This window comes from Notolepis coatsorum (assembly GCF_963971535.1).
Source record: "Notolepis coatsorum genome assembly, chromosome: 8".
In the NCBI taxonomy this organism is placed as follows: Eukaryota; Metazoa; Chordata; class Actinopteri; order Aulopiformes; family Paralepididae; genus Notolepis; species Notolepis coatsorum.
The window spans coordinates 79055558-79071823 of record NC_140172.1 but is presented as its reverse complement, the minus strand read 5'-3'; the positions used below and the strand labels follow the sequence as shown (position 1 = coordinate 79071823).

Genomic DNA, 16266 nt, shown 5'->3' with positions numbered 1-16266 from the left:
GTACTAGAGTTCTCCTCTCTCTGAGAGGCAGGTGGGAAAGAGGTAGAGGGGGAGGAGACATCTCTTTATATACTCGCCACCTGGTGGTATCATGAGTGGCTCCGCCTAGAGCGCCCTCCAGTGGTAAACAGTTATATATGCAGTTAGACAGTTACTTGCAATCCTACATAGAACCTCTAACTTCAACACTCCCACTTAGGGTTGTTTAGCACAGTGTATAACTTCTCCAAAAACAATTTACAACGAAAATAATACAATCCAGAACATCAAAAAGAATATGGCAGTCAATATTTACACATCAAACCTGACCTCTGCAAATCTCTTCAATTTCAGTTTGGAAACAAGTTTCCTCATAGCGTCTGCTACCATGTCATCCGTTGGACAATAAATCAGTGTCATTCTTTCTTCTCTGATGACAGATCTGATGAAATGATATCTTATATCGACATGTTTACATCTATGTCGGCACACAGGGTTTCTAGCAATCGCAATGGTTCCTTGGTTGTCCTCGTAAACAACAGTCTTCATATATCACTTCGAGCAGTTGTTCTAGATAAACACATTCCTGCATTGTCATAGCTAGAGCCATACATTCTGCTTCACAAGTTGATAGTGCCCCTGTGGGCTGCTTCTTTCTGAAACACAGCTGTTTATCTGCTGTACCTTTGAGATAACGAAAAACATGTTTTGCTGTAATCCAATGCTCCTCTGCTGGGTCAGCAAAATGATGTGACAATTTTACTCACTACAAAACATAGGTCAGGGCGAGTACAGGTTGTCAAACAACTGAGGCTACCCACAGCTTCTCTATACATCTCTTACATCAGTCAAATAGTTTCAGGATATTTTCCACATAATTAAATCATTTAGAACATGGTAAATCACCCACCTCTGTATTTAAACATGGGATCCATTTCTGTATTTTAAACGTGGAATCCACTCAGGTATTTAAACCTGGATTCTACTCCTTCCGTATTTAAACCTGGAGTATCCTCCTCCTGCATTTAAGCAGTGTAGCCACCCTCCTTCCGTATTTAAACATGGAGTAGAGTACCCTCCTTCAGCATTTAAGCAATTAGCTACGAACCATACTTTGTACTTGTCGTGGCCTTCAATACCCTCCTTGATTGAATACACCCATTCCCCTCCCACTGTCTGTCTGCCCTCTGGTAACTTGGTTAGAGTAAAGGTGTGGTTGTCCTCTAGGGACCTCATCTCCTCATCCATTGCTCTCTCCCATTTACTTGATTCAGGGGACACTATGGCCTCTTTAAAGGTCGGAGGTACCCCACTGACTACCCTGTAGCAGTAATCAATGGTGGTAAGTGTACTGTCATCCTCATCACTTTCTCTCCGGGCATAGTCTGTCAGATACTTTGGGGGTTTGAGTTCCCTTGAGGGATACCTCCCACTGCTTGGGGCACTTGACGTCACCCTCGGGTGCTCCTCGTCATCGTCCTCTGGGGGTGGCTGACTGTCTGTCTGCACGACCGTGCTAAGTGCACTGGGCTGAGGTGTCTCTGTTTCTTCACACCTTACTCCAGCTCTGGCTCCGCTGTTTGTGTCTCGCTCGCACATGTTGTCTTTGTGACAAACTTGACTAGCATGTGTTTCTGCACTCTCCCTGATGATAAGCTAGGAAAGTGGGGCTTCCCTTGTTGTGCCCTACAAAGAGTCCTTTTTCACATCTGGACTCAAGCTTTCCCCTGTCCTGCAGGCAAGCATGACACACTGATCCAAATTGGTGCATTCTAGCTAGATTACACTTCTTTCCTGTCAGTGCTGTATATGGGGTGGTGCCCGTGTGCTTATTAAAGCACCTGTTTCTGGTGTAAGCGGCTTCTTGCACCGCATAATGCCATAGGCTCTTAGGTAAGTTACTGTCTACTAGCTTACACCTAGCCATTTCGAAAAGGGTGCACCATTTCCTCTCTGCCACTCCGTTCTGGTGTGGGGGATATGGACATGACGTCTCGTGTCTTATCTTGTACCTTCTCAACAGTGATTGGAACTCTCTGTTTGTGAACTCGGTTCCATTGTCGGACCTCAAGCATCTTACGTTACCATAAGGGGCTACGTCTGCCAGGAATTTCTCCGTGGCCTGGAGTGTGTCACTCTTTGCTTTGAGAAAGTAAACAAACACTGCTCCTGTACACACATCTGTAAAAGACTATACATATCTAAAGCCTCCTATGGACTCGTTGCTTACTGGACCGGCTAGATCCGTGTTAACTAGCGCAAGTGGTACCTTTACTTTTTCTGTGGGATTTCTGTTTCTCGATTGAGTAAACTTCCCCGTTTTGCACACTACACATTCTTTGTCAGGTCTACGCTTTTCACCTTCAATGTGCATGCCTTCTGTCACTGCTTGCAGTTTCAGTAAATCCTCGTTACAATGACCCATGATCTCATGCCATGTCTGAATATCGTGACTGACCGTCACGCTACACATATCATTATTATCATTACACTTGTCGTTTGCAGATAATACATTCTCTGGTACATCTTTATGTTAAACCGTGTACTGTCAGGCTCTACAAGAACATGTTTACCTTTATTGAAGAATACTTTGGCACCCCTTGCAGTAGCAGCTATTACAGAGAATAGTCCTTGTTGGAACGATGGTACGTAGAGAGCGTTCTTTAACGTTACTGTACGCCGGCGCCCCCCACTGTCCGTGAGGCATACCTGTGCGTCTCCTCTCTCTTGCGCCAACCCGTAGGTGCGCTTCCCGTCTGCCAGCTCCATGCTGTGTCTCTCCGGGTGGAAAGTGTTGTCAAAGTTCTTGAACCGACTCCTGTTGTTGATGACGTGGGACGATCAGTCCCTTCCTCTGGGCCTGCTGCAGCTGTGCCGGCCTGGCGACGCACGCTGTCCGCGCCCCGAAAGCGAAGTCTTCTTGTCCCGTTATTCTCCGGGCGTCGTCTCGATCCGTCTCACGTCGACCGTCGCCGCCATCTTGTCCGCTGCCGCCATCTTGTCCACAGCCGCCATCTTGTCCGTAGCCGCCGTCTCGTCCATGGCCATCATCTTGTCCATGCGCGTATCGCGCGCTCTGGTCGTGTTTCTTCATGCACAATCTGTCTGTGTGCCCCGTGCAGTCGCCTCTCCGATGGCCTTTCTCTCCGCATCGCCAACACGCCAGCTCCGCCGTGGGCCTGGTCCTTTCCCTTGGCGTCCCTTGGCGTCGCTCGTCCATTCCCTTCAGCACCCTCTCTCCCGCCTCCGCGGCGGCTTGGTGGGTATCTTCTGAGGCCTCGAAGTTTCTTAACTTGGCCTTGAACTTTCCCAGCGTCATGTCCGCTGAACCGTGTGTTACCAGGAGTGTGAACGGTTTGTACAGCTCCGGTAGTCCTCTCATCACCATCGCCATCATTAGCCCATTGCTTGGTGCTTCTCCTGCACTCTTCAATGTCGTCATGGCCTGCTCAGCTCTGATGACGTATTCGGTCACCGTCTCGGCGTGCCCCTTCCTCAGTCCTGTTAGTGTTATGTAGAGGGCCACGACTCGGGGTCTTCCTTGCCCGATATAATGCTCTCTCAACACCCCCAGTCTTTCTCTGCCTTTGTCTTTAGTGTCGCGGAATATCAGCCCCAAGCTTGTGTCGTCGAGCAGTGGCGCTAACTCACAGTACGCCCCTGCGTTGCGCTTGTCATCCAGGGCTTGTTCTTCCGCTGTCAGGTCTCCCGTGGGGGCCGTCAAGATCGTCGTCTTCAGTCCCACACTGTGCATGCAGCATAACATGCGCTCTTCCCAGAGCTCGTAGTCCTCTGCCTTTCCATTGAATGAGGGCCATTTGCTCTTTCCCTTGGTCGCCATCCCCTTGGTTGATGGTAGGCGTAGCTTTAGCTCTTGTTGGCCTAGCGTCTAGCCACGCTGTGCTCCCGGCGCTAACCTAGCCTATACTTCAGCTAAGCTTGCTACCCTTATTATTTCGCCCCGGCTTGATCTGGGCCCATAACCTGTTGACAGAATCTGGCTATGGGGCGACAATAATGTGGTCAAGAGGCATGTTTTCTATCTTTAGCCTTTGGCGTGGTTTATTCATTCACATGTTAAACAGCAGCAGTACTAGAGTTCTCCTCTCTCTGAGAAGCAGGTGGGAAAGAGGTAGAGGGGGAGGAGACATCTCTTTATATACTCGCCACCTGGTGGTATCATGAGTGGCTCCGCCTAGAGCGCCCTCCAGTTGAAACAGTTATATATGCAGTTAGACAGTTACTTGCAATCCTACATAGAACATCTAACTTCAACAGGCCTCCTGCAAGGCAGACATTATTTGTCAAGTTTGGTGGAAATCTGTGTATTCACAAGTAAGGAATAATGTCCTGTTTACCATGTGTATTTCCAAAATTTGATAAAATCTGGTGGTCATACGGTTTGGCTTATCAATTATCTAAATGACACATTTGAAGATGTTAGTTGCCCGATTCCACACAGCACGTTTGTAAAAAATCCGGTGAACAGGTCAGGGGGAGTAGGGAAAGATTGTTTTGCAATAATTCAAGATCGCGGAAATTCCCATAAGGTGGTGTTGGCCTTCAAGTTCCTTATGGCAACGTTGTTGTGTATGAGTACACACATCTGCATACCCATTTCATTAGCCCCTTTCGGGACTGTGATGTATAGTGTGAGGAGGTTTTTTTTGCGGAGCCCAATAGCAAACACAGGAGGAGAGAGAATGGACCGGTTTAAGGTGTTTTAATCGTTCTCCCCAAGCAGACAGAAATTACATCCAGAAATGTACAACAGACAGGAATGAATGTTCTTGGGGTTAGTACAGGTGCACTCCTTGTGCAGTACGGGAGAATGTTCTTTAGGACAGGTGCACTCCTTGTGCAGTACGGGAGAATGTTCTTTTAGGACAGGTGCACTCCTTGTGCAGTATGGAAGAAGGTAGACACCGGCTGTGTCGGGGGTGAGAGCAGGAACTCCTTCGTCAAGCTCCAGGGGTCCAGACGGGCTCGCTGGAATGGAGGTCCTTGGGCACAAGAGAAGGAAGGTTAGAACAGGGAATAATAATACGAGAGTGTCTAGCAGGTCTTCGGACTGAGGCGTCGTACCTAGGTAGGCAGTTTAACACTGCGATGAGGGACGACAGGATCCGTCAGGTGATATAGCGGCTGCTGATGAGGGAATCCCTCACAGCCGCGCTGATTGATGCTCGTCTGGCAGCGTGGGAACGCTGCAGCAGGAAGCTGCCCATATATGGGTGCGGCCGGATGGGGACAGAGGAAAGCCTGAGCCCCGACCATGACATATAGGTTTGTAGATTCAGATGTAGAGGTAGATTTATGTATGCCTACGGGTATCGAATTTCCGGTAAAATCCCACACGTCATTTCAAGGCATACTGTACATGTCTGAATATTAATTAGTAAATTACAAAGGATATTGCCTAGACATTTTTATACATATTCCCAAAATGTATCCCTAACCCATAGCACAGATATGAATCTTAATTGATCCTTTACACAGCCCAAGAAGCTCCTAAATGGAGTTACCATGAAATTTGCTTGTAACTTTTCTCGTAAATCCGTTCGAGAATGAGGACTGTCTTTAAACAATTAAATAACTTCCTAGATTATCCTCTTACTTCCCGACATCCTAAGTGACAAATAATTTCCAGTAGTTTGTAGGGATGTGTAGCCGGTGTGATCTCAATCTGCATTGTGTTTCGATTCGACTCCTGTTAAGGGATCGCCCTGAGTGGGTGTTGAACCCCAGTCTCCCGCGCCGCGGGCGGCATCACAGACCACTGTACCAAGAGGTGAATCACTTCTTGCTATTGGGTCTGGATGCCTCTGGGGAGTGAGTTTACTTGCAGTACCGTTTAACGTCCACAGCCACTTCACTATACAAGTCCCTCGTGACTGTGGATAGACATGCGGTACCTCCGTTACAGATGCACGATAATTATCGGGTCGATAATTATCGGACCGATATCAGCAATTATGACGTCATCCCGATAAACCCGATAAAAGTATTGATAGCTCCGATAACAAATGTTATATATATATTTTTTACATTATTATTATTATTTTCTTTAACCTTTTTCTTTTCATGTCAACGTTCACACGCACAATATATGCTTACTTAGGATTTGACTTGATTCAACAACAAAGCAGTCGGGGCAATGGCAAGCCGAAAACGGTCAAAAATGTGGTTATTTGAAGTTTGGATTTTTTTTTCACAACTGAGGTAGGTAGATACAATTTTTTTAGACTAAAGTACCGAAAAAAGGTACCGTTGGGTACCGGTATCGATTCACAGGTACCGGTACCGTATCGGTTCAAATGTGAACGGTACCCATCCCTACTGACAAAGCACAATACCTGTTGGTTTTTAGTTCACTCATTGTTCAGGGAAACACATTGTTAATGACATTGACGGATTGTGAATTTTGTGATTGACTCAAATTATATTTATTTGGAAAAATAAATATAGTCACTTTATTTGAAGAGTCAAAACTGTTCTCTTGGCTTTGTTTTGTTCATAGTAGTAACGCTCATGTCATGATAAATCTGGTTAGGTCAAAACTACAGGAATATACATTAAATATATATTGGTTATCGGTATCGGTATCGACCTTGAGGAGCAGAAAGTTATCGGTATCGATATCGGGGTCAAAAAATCAATATCGTGCACCCCGTTTGTGTTCATTATCCACCAGGTGGGAGTGCTTGCTTTCCTTCCTGTCCTCACTGCTGAATTATAATGTAAAGCACACAATCGAGTGGTATAGGGGACACGGAATCCTTGTGTTGTGTTATAGGGACTGCTGCCTTAACATTTCATTGAGCTGTAATTAACACAACACATTGATTGATTGATTGAAAAGTTTATTAACAGATTGCAGAATGGGTACAGTACAGTACATCTCAATACATACAATTGTTAAGGGGATGCAGACCAGAGAAAGACTTTCGTCTTGTTTCCACCAGGGTCCCCCATTTTCAATTCATCATAACATATATGACATACATGACATACAGATAGACAGTACTGCTACATCTATACATTTATGACATATCAGATTTGCAAATACAGTACTGTTTGTGATACAAAAGTGTCCAGAAAAGGAGTGTATATACATTTGGCGTAGAAACTGTACATTGGAGGAGGTTGGTGGGGTGGGGTTGGGTGGGTTGGGTGAGGGCTGTACATTGGAGGTGGGGGGGGGGGGGGGGGGGGGGGGGGTTGGGTAGGGGACACACACACATTTTACACTGTACATTGGAATGTTGACAAAGCCTTACTTGGTCATTTACTGTACAACTAGGTTAGGACATTTGTAGGGGCCAGTTTCGAATTGCAGTCTCACGTAGGTGTTTTTTGAGAGTGTTTTTGAAGGTGGGTAGTGATTCACATTCCTTTACAGCTTTAGGCAGGGCGTTCCACATTGATGTGGCATAATTGCGAAACGTGTTTAGTCCCTTGTTTGAGCCGAATCTGGGTTTTACATGATTTGTGGAGCTCCCTCTGGTGTTGTGATCGTGGTATTCACTGACCTTTGGGAAGTATTTTGACATGTACATGGGTACCTTGGTCGCGTAGTGTATCTTGTAGACCAGGCCCATTGCAAGTTGCTGTACTCTGTCGTCTACTCTAAGCCATCCTAGGTTGTCAAAGTGGGCAGGGGTGAGGTGGGTTCTAGGAGTCAGGTCAAGTAGTAGTCTGACTAGCTTGTTTTGAGATGTTTGTAATTTGTTTTTTAGTGCCTTTGAGGTGCTTTGGTACCATGAGGTGCAAGCATAGTCGTAGTACCCTTGAATGAGTGCTCCTGCTAGAGTCTTCAGGGTATTCTTGTTTACCAGAGAGGAGATCCGGTACAAGAATCGCGTTCGTTGGTTGACTTTTTTTATTACATTGGATGCCATTTTGTCACAGGAAAGATTAGCCTCTAGGATGGAACCCAGGTAGGTAATTTCATCTTTCCTTGTGACAATATTGTCACCCACTGTAACCGAGAAGTCGTCAGTCTTGCTGAGTTTGTTATTTGAACCGAAGAGAATGGACTCTGTTTTGCCCATGTGTAATGATAGTTTGTTGTCGGCGAGCCATATGCAGATTTTGCCTAGTTCCGAGCTGAGGGCTTTTTCAACCTGTAACTTGTTCTTGTCAGAGACCAGCAGGGCTGAGTCGTCCGCAAACAGGAACAAGTTGCAGTCACAAGCTGACGACATGTCATTTGCATAAATTAGGAATAGTAGCGGTCCTAGTATGCTTCCTTGTGGAACACCACAGCTCACTGTGAGGGGGGGGGATAGGGTACCGTTTACTTCCACCATCTGTTCCCTCCCCTCCAGGTAGGATTGTATCCAGCTCACTGATAAACTATCAAAACCAATTGCTTTTAGCTTGTCAATCAGAATGGTGTGATTGACAGTGTCGAAGGCCTTTTGTAGGTCCAGCATGACCATGCCGCAGTATTTGCCCGCGTCCACCTCTTGTTTGATGTGGTCGTTCAAGTAGAGAAGGCATGTGTCAGTGGAGTGGGATGTTCTGAAGCCAGATTGGAATTCGTAGATTAGATTTTTTTCCGCGAGGTATTTTTCGATCTGTTCGTATACTATTTTTTCCATGACTTTCGAGATGGATGTAAGGATAGAAACAGGGCGGTAGTTACCCGGGTCTAATTTGCTGCCCTTTTTGTGCAGGGGTGTTACTCTCGCAATTTTGAAGTCCTTGGGGACGTGTCCCTGTTTTATGGAGAGGTTTATTATGTGTGTGATGACTGGGGTGATGGCTGCTGCTGAGTCTCTGAGGAATTTGGAGGGGATGTTGTCATGGCCAGTGGCCTTGTTTGGTTGGAGGGCGCTCAGTTTTTTGAGTACCTCATCTGTAGTTACTATTTCCAGTTTGAAGTCGTCTTTGTGGACGCCTAGGTTCATGTAGTATGCTACTATGTGTTCTACCCCATACTGCCCTGAGTGGGAGGGTAGTTTGTTTACCAGTGTTGTGGCTATGTTTGTGAAGAAAGTGTTTAAGTAATTGGCTACATCCAGCTTGTCTGTGATGAGCGTGTTGTCCGTCTTTATGTTTATGTTTGAGAACCTGGTTTTGAGTTTTTTACTGCAGCCTAGTTGATTGTTGAGTAATTTCCAAAGTTCACGTGGTTTATTTTTGTTTTCCTCGGTTTTGTCATTGATGAAATTTTTTTTTGCAGTTTTGATCATGGAGTTTACGTCATTTCTTAGTCTGTTTCTTTCTAGTTTGAGTTCAGTCACGTGGTCTTGGAGTTCACTGCTCGTGCTTTTGGTAAGCTTTGACTGACTTTTACGAAACTCAGAGCATTTTTTGTCTCTGGCTTTCATAGCGGTCAGTATTTCAGTGTGCATCCATGGCTCAGCGCGATTTTTTACCCTGGTGGTTCTTAGGGGGGCCATTTTGTTTAGTATTGATGAAAATTTGGTTTTGAAGCCAAGCCAAGTTTCTTCAACCAGTGTACCATTGAGTTCATCTGACCAGTCCAGACTCTCCAGTTCAAGGTTAAAGGCCTCGCTAGAGTAGGTTTTGAGGTCTCTAGATGTGACTGTTTTGTGACAGCCAGCCTTTAGTTTTAGCTTTTTGCGGGTACAGAATATCATGTAATGATCACTTAACCCGCATGCTATAACAAGGATTCAATGTCCCCGATGATATTACTGGTGGCCATATTCAAACTAATTTACTCTCAATAACTGTAAAACTAAAGGAATGTGTGCAAAACAGTTTAGAGTTTTTTTTGTATGTGTGTGAGATTATGTGCAAAATAAATCAGCATTGGTTTTTTGGTGAGGGGAAATATATACCATGAAATAACATTACATTCCAGTAGATGGCGGCAACATTTATGGATGCCAACCGTCATTATACAAAACAGAAGAAGAAGATGAAGAAGAAGAAAAAGGGAGCGAGAGAAAGGGAGAGAGGGGGTGGGGGGTGAGAGACGGAGGGGTGGGGGGCACAGGGGCGGTACTTTTTCAGCCCAGTCAGCCTCTGAACTCAATCAAATCAGTAGTTTTCTGCAGCCGTTAGTCGCCTGGCAAATAGACGAGAAGGGAAAATGTGACAGAAGAGACGGATTGCTGCCAGTATCATGAGGAATGACCAACTGTTGGGTTTATGTGGGGAATTAAAATCAACGGGCGACCAGGGACTATTTTTTAAGGATATTTCTTTCCACATTCTGGACGAATCGTCTTGGCTAGATAGATTCTTGTGCGCCGAAATCTGGCTTGGATTCCTTACTGTACATTAATAGCAGTCGGCCTGTGCGGGTCCTGTGTATCTACCTTTGTTCTTCGTGGAAGATACAGTAGGTCATCTCGCTGAGATACTACCGGGCTTTTAATAAATGTGATGCATTCCTTCCCAAGGAGGTAGTAACGCATCTTCACTGGAACACACTGGGTTGAGTCAAGAGAATAATTTGTGGATTATTACAACGTTTCCCAATCCATCCAAGAAAGCGGTGGTCAATCAATGGACATTCATTTAGCTTTTTCTCATATGTCTGTTTAACCGAACCAAGCACATGAGTCCACATTAACGGTGTTCTGGTGAGGGGGACAGGCGGCGCCACGAACGAAGAGACAAGAGATTTTCAAGGACACGCGTTTTTGACACTGGATAATTATGGAAAACGAGATTTTTACGCCTTTGCTGGAGCAATTTCTGCTCACTCCTCTGGTCTCGTGGGTAAGAACCCAGATTGTCTATTCAAATGCTCTATAACCGACTAGTTTAACAACCCCTTATTACAATAGTCTATTCGTCATGTTTATACATCCGTCTGTTGTCCTATTTGTTTACAGGTCAAGACAGTCGGGCAACCAACAGTGAACGATGGCACTAAACTTACAGAATATATTGAATTAGTGGATGGAATTTACCTCAACGAGATTATGCTGGAGATGTAAGTAACATTTATCAGCAAACACACAAGTGCCTTTTTAATCAATAAATCGGAGCCATTATTAGACCCATGCATGGCCTATAGCTCAAATCGTGATTGGCAAAATGAGGGTGGGACATTATAAGAGAATGGCTATAGTGTACAATTGAAGGTATTTGGGTAGGCATACTGGGGCCGTATGTGGCCTGTGACGGATCAGTTATTGAAAGAGAGTTCACTGGGCAGCAGGCAGCTCAACAGCATGGGGGTTAGATCGGTTTTCTTACCCTTCTCCCCCTAGTCACCAGGAATATCACAACGGGAAGACTCGCTGCCCCTGTAATGGCCTGTATGCTGTAAACTGCCTACTCTGTACTGTAGATGGGGAGGGGGAGAAACTGGGAGATCTACGAGACATAAATCAATCTGTCTCCAGCCCCACTCTGACAGCACTGCCTATATAGCAGAAGACGCATTCCATTCCTTTGTCTGGCTTCCAGGCTGCCAGTTCTACTACTACTAGTGTGCCACTTTAAATAATGTTCTGCATATCTTTACTATTGATAAGGTAGGGCCCTACTGTCGGCCTTTATTCCTTTCTATAAATTAATACAAGGTTCAGGCACATGTCAAAATGGAATTCATTTTCCCCTCTCAAACCATAGATAGACCTACACAAGTTGAACATAGCGTGGCAATTTCAAGCCAGTTGGCATCGTTAGCAGGGTTAAGGTACAGCTCTATGATGGGAGGAGTTCACTAGAGCCCCACTGACTATTTTCTGTCAACTTCCATATCCATGACCTCCCCACTCGCCTCCCCGGTCACCTCCTCGTTGCCCTCCTTCTCCATCCTCTCTTAAGTTCTCCTTTTGTTCCTTTGAACCTTCTCCCTTCCTTGTGTTTCTCCTTCACCTCCTCGTGCTCCTGTCTCTGCTAGCTCCTAGCTTCTAAAAGGGATGTTCTGCTGTAAAGAGAGGTTGGCTGGGTGTTGGTTAGGTTGGATGTGACCAGGTGCCTTCTCTCAAAAACAACCCTGGCACAAGCACCCCCGAGCTCTACATTGTGTGGCAGCTGCATTCCATGTATTTACTATGAATGAATGAATGAATGAATGATCTTTATTGTCATTGTAACAGATACAACACAATTTAAATGCAAGTGCTAACAATCAACACAGTCCTAAGATAATAAAAACAAGAGTGAGACATATGTAGCAGGGTGGATTATCCCTGCTTCGTGGGAACGGTTGCTGGCAGTCACAAGGTAGCTGGACACAGTAGAGCTCCTTCTGACTGCACCCTCGTCTTTGGGCCTGGAGCGTCAACCTGGGACCCGGTAGTGGGAGTGAATGGGACCTGGGATTTACCAACCTGGTTTGGTGCTCTGGTCCTCCTCGCCTCTCTGGGGCGGTCAGCAGTACTCCCCAACTCTCTCTCACTTCCCTGATTACCTCCTTGGGCCCTCCCACACCTAGTGACTGATATACCTAAATAGATTTGTCCCTCCCGCAAGCAGTACCCTCCCTTGATGACCACTAGAAACCTTACAATGAAAAGGGGAGAGTGGGGTAGGAAGCAGTGGCGGCTCTGCCACTAGGGGCGCACGGGCGCCGACCAGGGGAGGAAACTAACTTTTTGGCTTACCAGCCAACTGGCGAGTATCTGATTTTTTTTACCAGCCAAACTGATTTTTTACCAGACAAAAAAAATCGCTAATTGTGATAATTACTTCTTTGTATGTCAAGCCGCGTCAATGTTGTGTATGCATCTGGGTAGGCACACTGTGCCTTTAAGACAGCACGGTGGTCTTACGACAGTGCTGTGAAGTACCGTCAAGTGTTGCGGTAACGTCAGTTGGGTTGGTGTGCTGTTGTGCACAGTGCACTGGTTGAGCTAGCCCCTTTTGTGACTGCGATGTGCAAGCCAGGGGCTTTTGAGCATGAAATAAAATGTCTAACCTTACGTCGTAGTCCGGTGCTTTTTTGGAAACATTATAGTCATAACAGATACACCTAGCTGGCTGCTTTGAGCACACTGGGCTAACGTTAGCTAGCAAGCAGCTATAGCTAAAACGCTAACTAGAAGCTAACCACTGTATACAGTTCCAGTAGACTAACATTACACCTCTGTGATTTAAATGTGTCCTTAGTAACTTATACTCGAGGGTTGTACTAGGGTTGGATGCAGTTCCCCGTTGGTCAGTCTGTCTGTTTTCCATCTTCTGCTGTGTTTAACGTTATCTGTTTGCGAGTGCTCCTGATGGCTAGCCTAGTACCGCGGGACTTTTATTATTATATGTACGCGGGTTGGCCAGTACTGCGCAAACGTTTATTAAACATTATATGTCCGCGGGTGGTCTTGTGCAGTGCTCTCGTGGCACTGTCAACTAAAGCGAACACTCAGAAGACGCGCACCGTTTGCCAGTGCAGTGATTGCAGAATGTTTTATTTTTTTGTATACTCGCCAGCAGGGGAGGAAACTAACTTTTTGGCTTACCAGCCAACTGGCGGGTATCTGATTTTTTTTACCAGCCAAACGTAAAAAATACTAGCATTTGGCCAGTAAAGTGGCCTAATTTCCTCCCCTGGCGCCGACCCACCTGCAGGTGACCTGCTGTTAAATCAGAGAAGAAGAAAATAAAACTTTTTAGTTTTTTGTTTTATAGCCCTATAAATAATATAAACATGTTTAAAATGAATAATATTTACTCTTTAAGTATGTTTGTATTTCCAATGCACAATATAACGTTATTATCGCAATTAAAAAACACTCGTTTTCCTGAGCAGGAAGTGACATCACGTTTTTTTTATTTTTTTTATTTTTTCGTATTTCTCGGCCCGGGCTATACGCGATAGCGCTCTGAGTGCGCGTCACAGTTTGATCGCTGTATCCGTCACAGCCAATCAGTGCATAACGCGTTGTGCGTTGAAATATGACTATTATGTTGGAATCCGGGCGCGATTTGAAGCGGTCTAGCCAGTAGCGTCAAGAATATCTGTAGCCGCATTTCGCGGAGACGCTCTCTGATTGGCCGACGCCAGTATTTTTTTCCGTAGCAGAATTTCACAGACGATCTCTGATTGGCCGAATCCAATTTCTAATGTTCCAATTCTAGGTTATTCCTAGGTTGGTCGGTGGAGATAGTTGTGTTGTTGTGAGAATGATGCAGGCAGCTGTTTGTCTTAGACGAGCGTGCCGTGACTGCAAGTTCTTTAGACTGTTAAGCTTAGGCACTCTTTCAAAGTTGGTTAAGGTTAGAGTTTGTCTTAGAGCATGGTGATAGAACGCCAGGTAGTTTGCAGTCTGTTCGAGCGGAAATGGACAAAGGAATGTACTTGTGTTGTGCTAACAAGCTAACACTTGGCTAACAAGCTATATGGCGGATGCAGTCTGGAGACAGTGGACAGTGGTCTGGAATACATCAACACTCAACAGTGGATTATACACGTTTATCAAGCTCTCCTGCCCTGGACGTTTCAACTAAACAGTGAGTCTCTCTCTCTCGCTCTCTCTCTCGCTATACACAGCTGTCTCCGCGAAATGCGGCTACGGAAAAAAGTATTGACTGTGCTTGCTGAGACGATAATTAATAGGCTAGCGATTCAAAACGCGCTGCTGTGTTGTGAACTATAACATTAATTTAGCTGCTGCTGATGCATAATGAATGAATGGTGAGTTGTTTAAAATGACAACATACATGTGTTAATTATTTGATTTGATTGATCCGAGAGACAGAGAGAGATTGCTCCAGAGCATCTCAGAGCATTACATTTTCAACTCGACCTATTAACGTGAACTGCGAACCACAAGGCACCAGCGGCAGCGGCCGCCACTGGTAGGAAGGGGTTGATTATGTTAACGTTACCCACACCAAAAGAGTTGTTAAACGGCTCATGGATAGACACGCACACAGAACTCTCATCTAATTCTTGTTAATTCTACTGGTCAGTTACAATGATTTAATAATAGTGACCAAATGGACTGAAGTCCCACTATAGTTCCGTTTGTAACTCCATACCTCATAAACACGTATATTATACACCCACCTCTGGTTTAATATCAGGGATAATATACTTCAATGTGTTTGACTCATCGCCCACGTCTGGGTCTTCACCCTGTATAATACCTCTGACAGGCTTTAATTATACGGCAAGAATAATACCTCTCTAGGCTTTATTTATAATACACAAGGTCAGTAACCTCCCCACAGGGAAAGGGTTAATTAGATGGGAAAATATTATTAAACACAAACATGTTATCACACTCAAAGAAAATGAAAAGAAATCACAAGGTGGGCCCACAAATACCTAACCAAGTCCTATGCTAATGCCGGCATGTATTGTTAATGGGACACCCCTAGAACTGTGGTTAGCAACGTTAGCTTCGCCTGCAGGCTGCACCACACTGTGTACTGTGTAATAGATCCGGAGCATTGATGCTCAATTGTACTCAACCCAAAATGGCGGTCGCGCCGCACCACCACCGTCCGGGTGGCAAGATGGCGTCGAACGCTCTCGTCGCGGGTGCTAGCAGGCGGGGCTGGAGCAGGGGCAGTAGTGTGCTGGGTGTTGGCAACCTCTGCCGGTCGGGACGATCTCCCGTGTTGGCCTGAAGTCAGCCGGTGCAGAACGGTTGTAAACAGCCGGTGCAGAGTCGACGGCGCGCATATATAAACTCGCCCTCACTCACACTGAAGCTACACTCTGGGTCCCAAACAGCCCACCTGCTACACGATTATACTGTGGCGCAACGTGGTTGACTATACCACCGGTCTTCTTCAGCGCCTCGCGCTAGGGTTGCACTGGAGTCGATATAGCCGTTAGCCGCACGCTAATTATACCGTCATTCTGCTACTGTAACCCGACAACTATGGACGTCAATCCCGTGGCTCAGTCTCTCTTACTCACGCACTATCACGGATACTCCTATGATAACCCGTCACTCGCTCCGGCGGGGCTCTCTGGGGGTTCTTTAACGGGGCTATTCCAAAGCACCTCCCGTTGCAGCTGCGACCGTTCACAGCAACATCCCAAACAGAAGAGGACTCGTCTCCCCTCTTCCGCCTCCATTTATTTCCTTCCCATCTCTCTCGGACACTCTCTGCCTGCCACCGCCCCGTGCTGGTACCGCCTGCTAGTCACACAGGGAAAAGGATGATGAATATGGTCCAGTAACCCTGTTCATAATCCATATTCCAGCGATAGAAGGAGGAGCTCGCGTCATTGTTCGTGAGAATATCAATGGAAACTAGTCAACATGTCTTTGTGCACAAAGGGGAGATAAAAGGCAAGTCAGCACATCTGAATAATAGGCATATTTTCAGGTTGCTACACATAAATAGACATAAATATAAAATAATATAATATAAAATAGGGGGAGTGATCGG

General features: G+C 45.7%; 1 protein-coding gene across 5 annotated transcripts in view; it reads left to right on the top strand.

Moving 5' to 3' along the window:
• Positions 1-10067: 10067 nt before the first annotated feature.
• The window catches only part of ccdc88ab (coiled-coil domain containing 88Ab), a gene marked incomplete at its 3' end in the record, with an annotated part of 286701 nt that continues 280502 nt past the window's right edge, over positions 10068-16266 (top strand). For all 5 annotated transcript variants that reach the window (XR_014620009.1, XM_084320114.1, XM_084320115.1 and 2 more), the window contains exons 1-2: positions 10068-10683; positions 10800-10900. Coding sequence is in view for 4 of the 5 variants with exons in the window: in XM_084320114.1 (XP_084176240.1) it covers positions 10621-10683; positions 10800-10900 (164 nt within the window). The remainder of the gene's footprint in view (positions 10684-10799; positions 10901-16266) is intronic.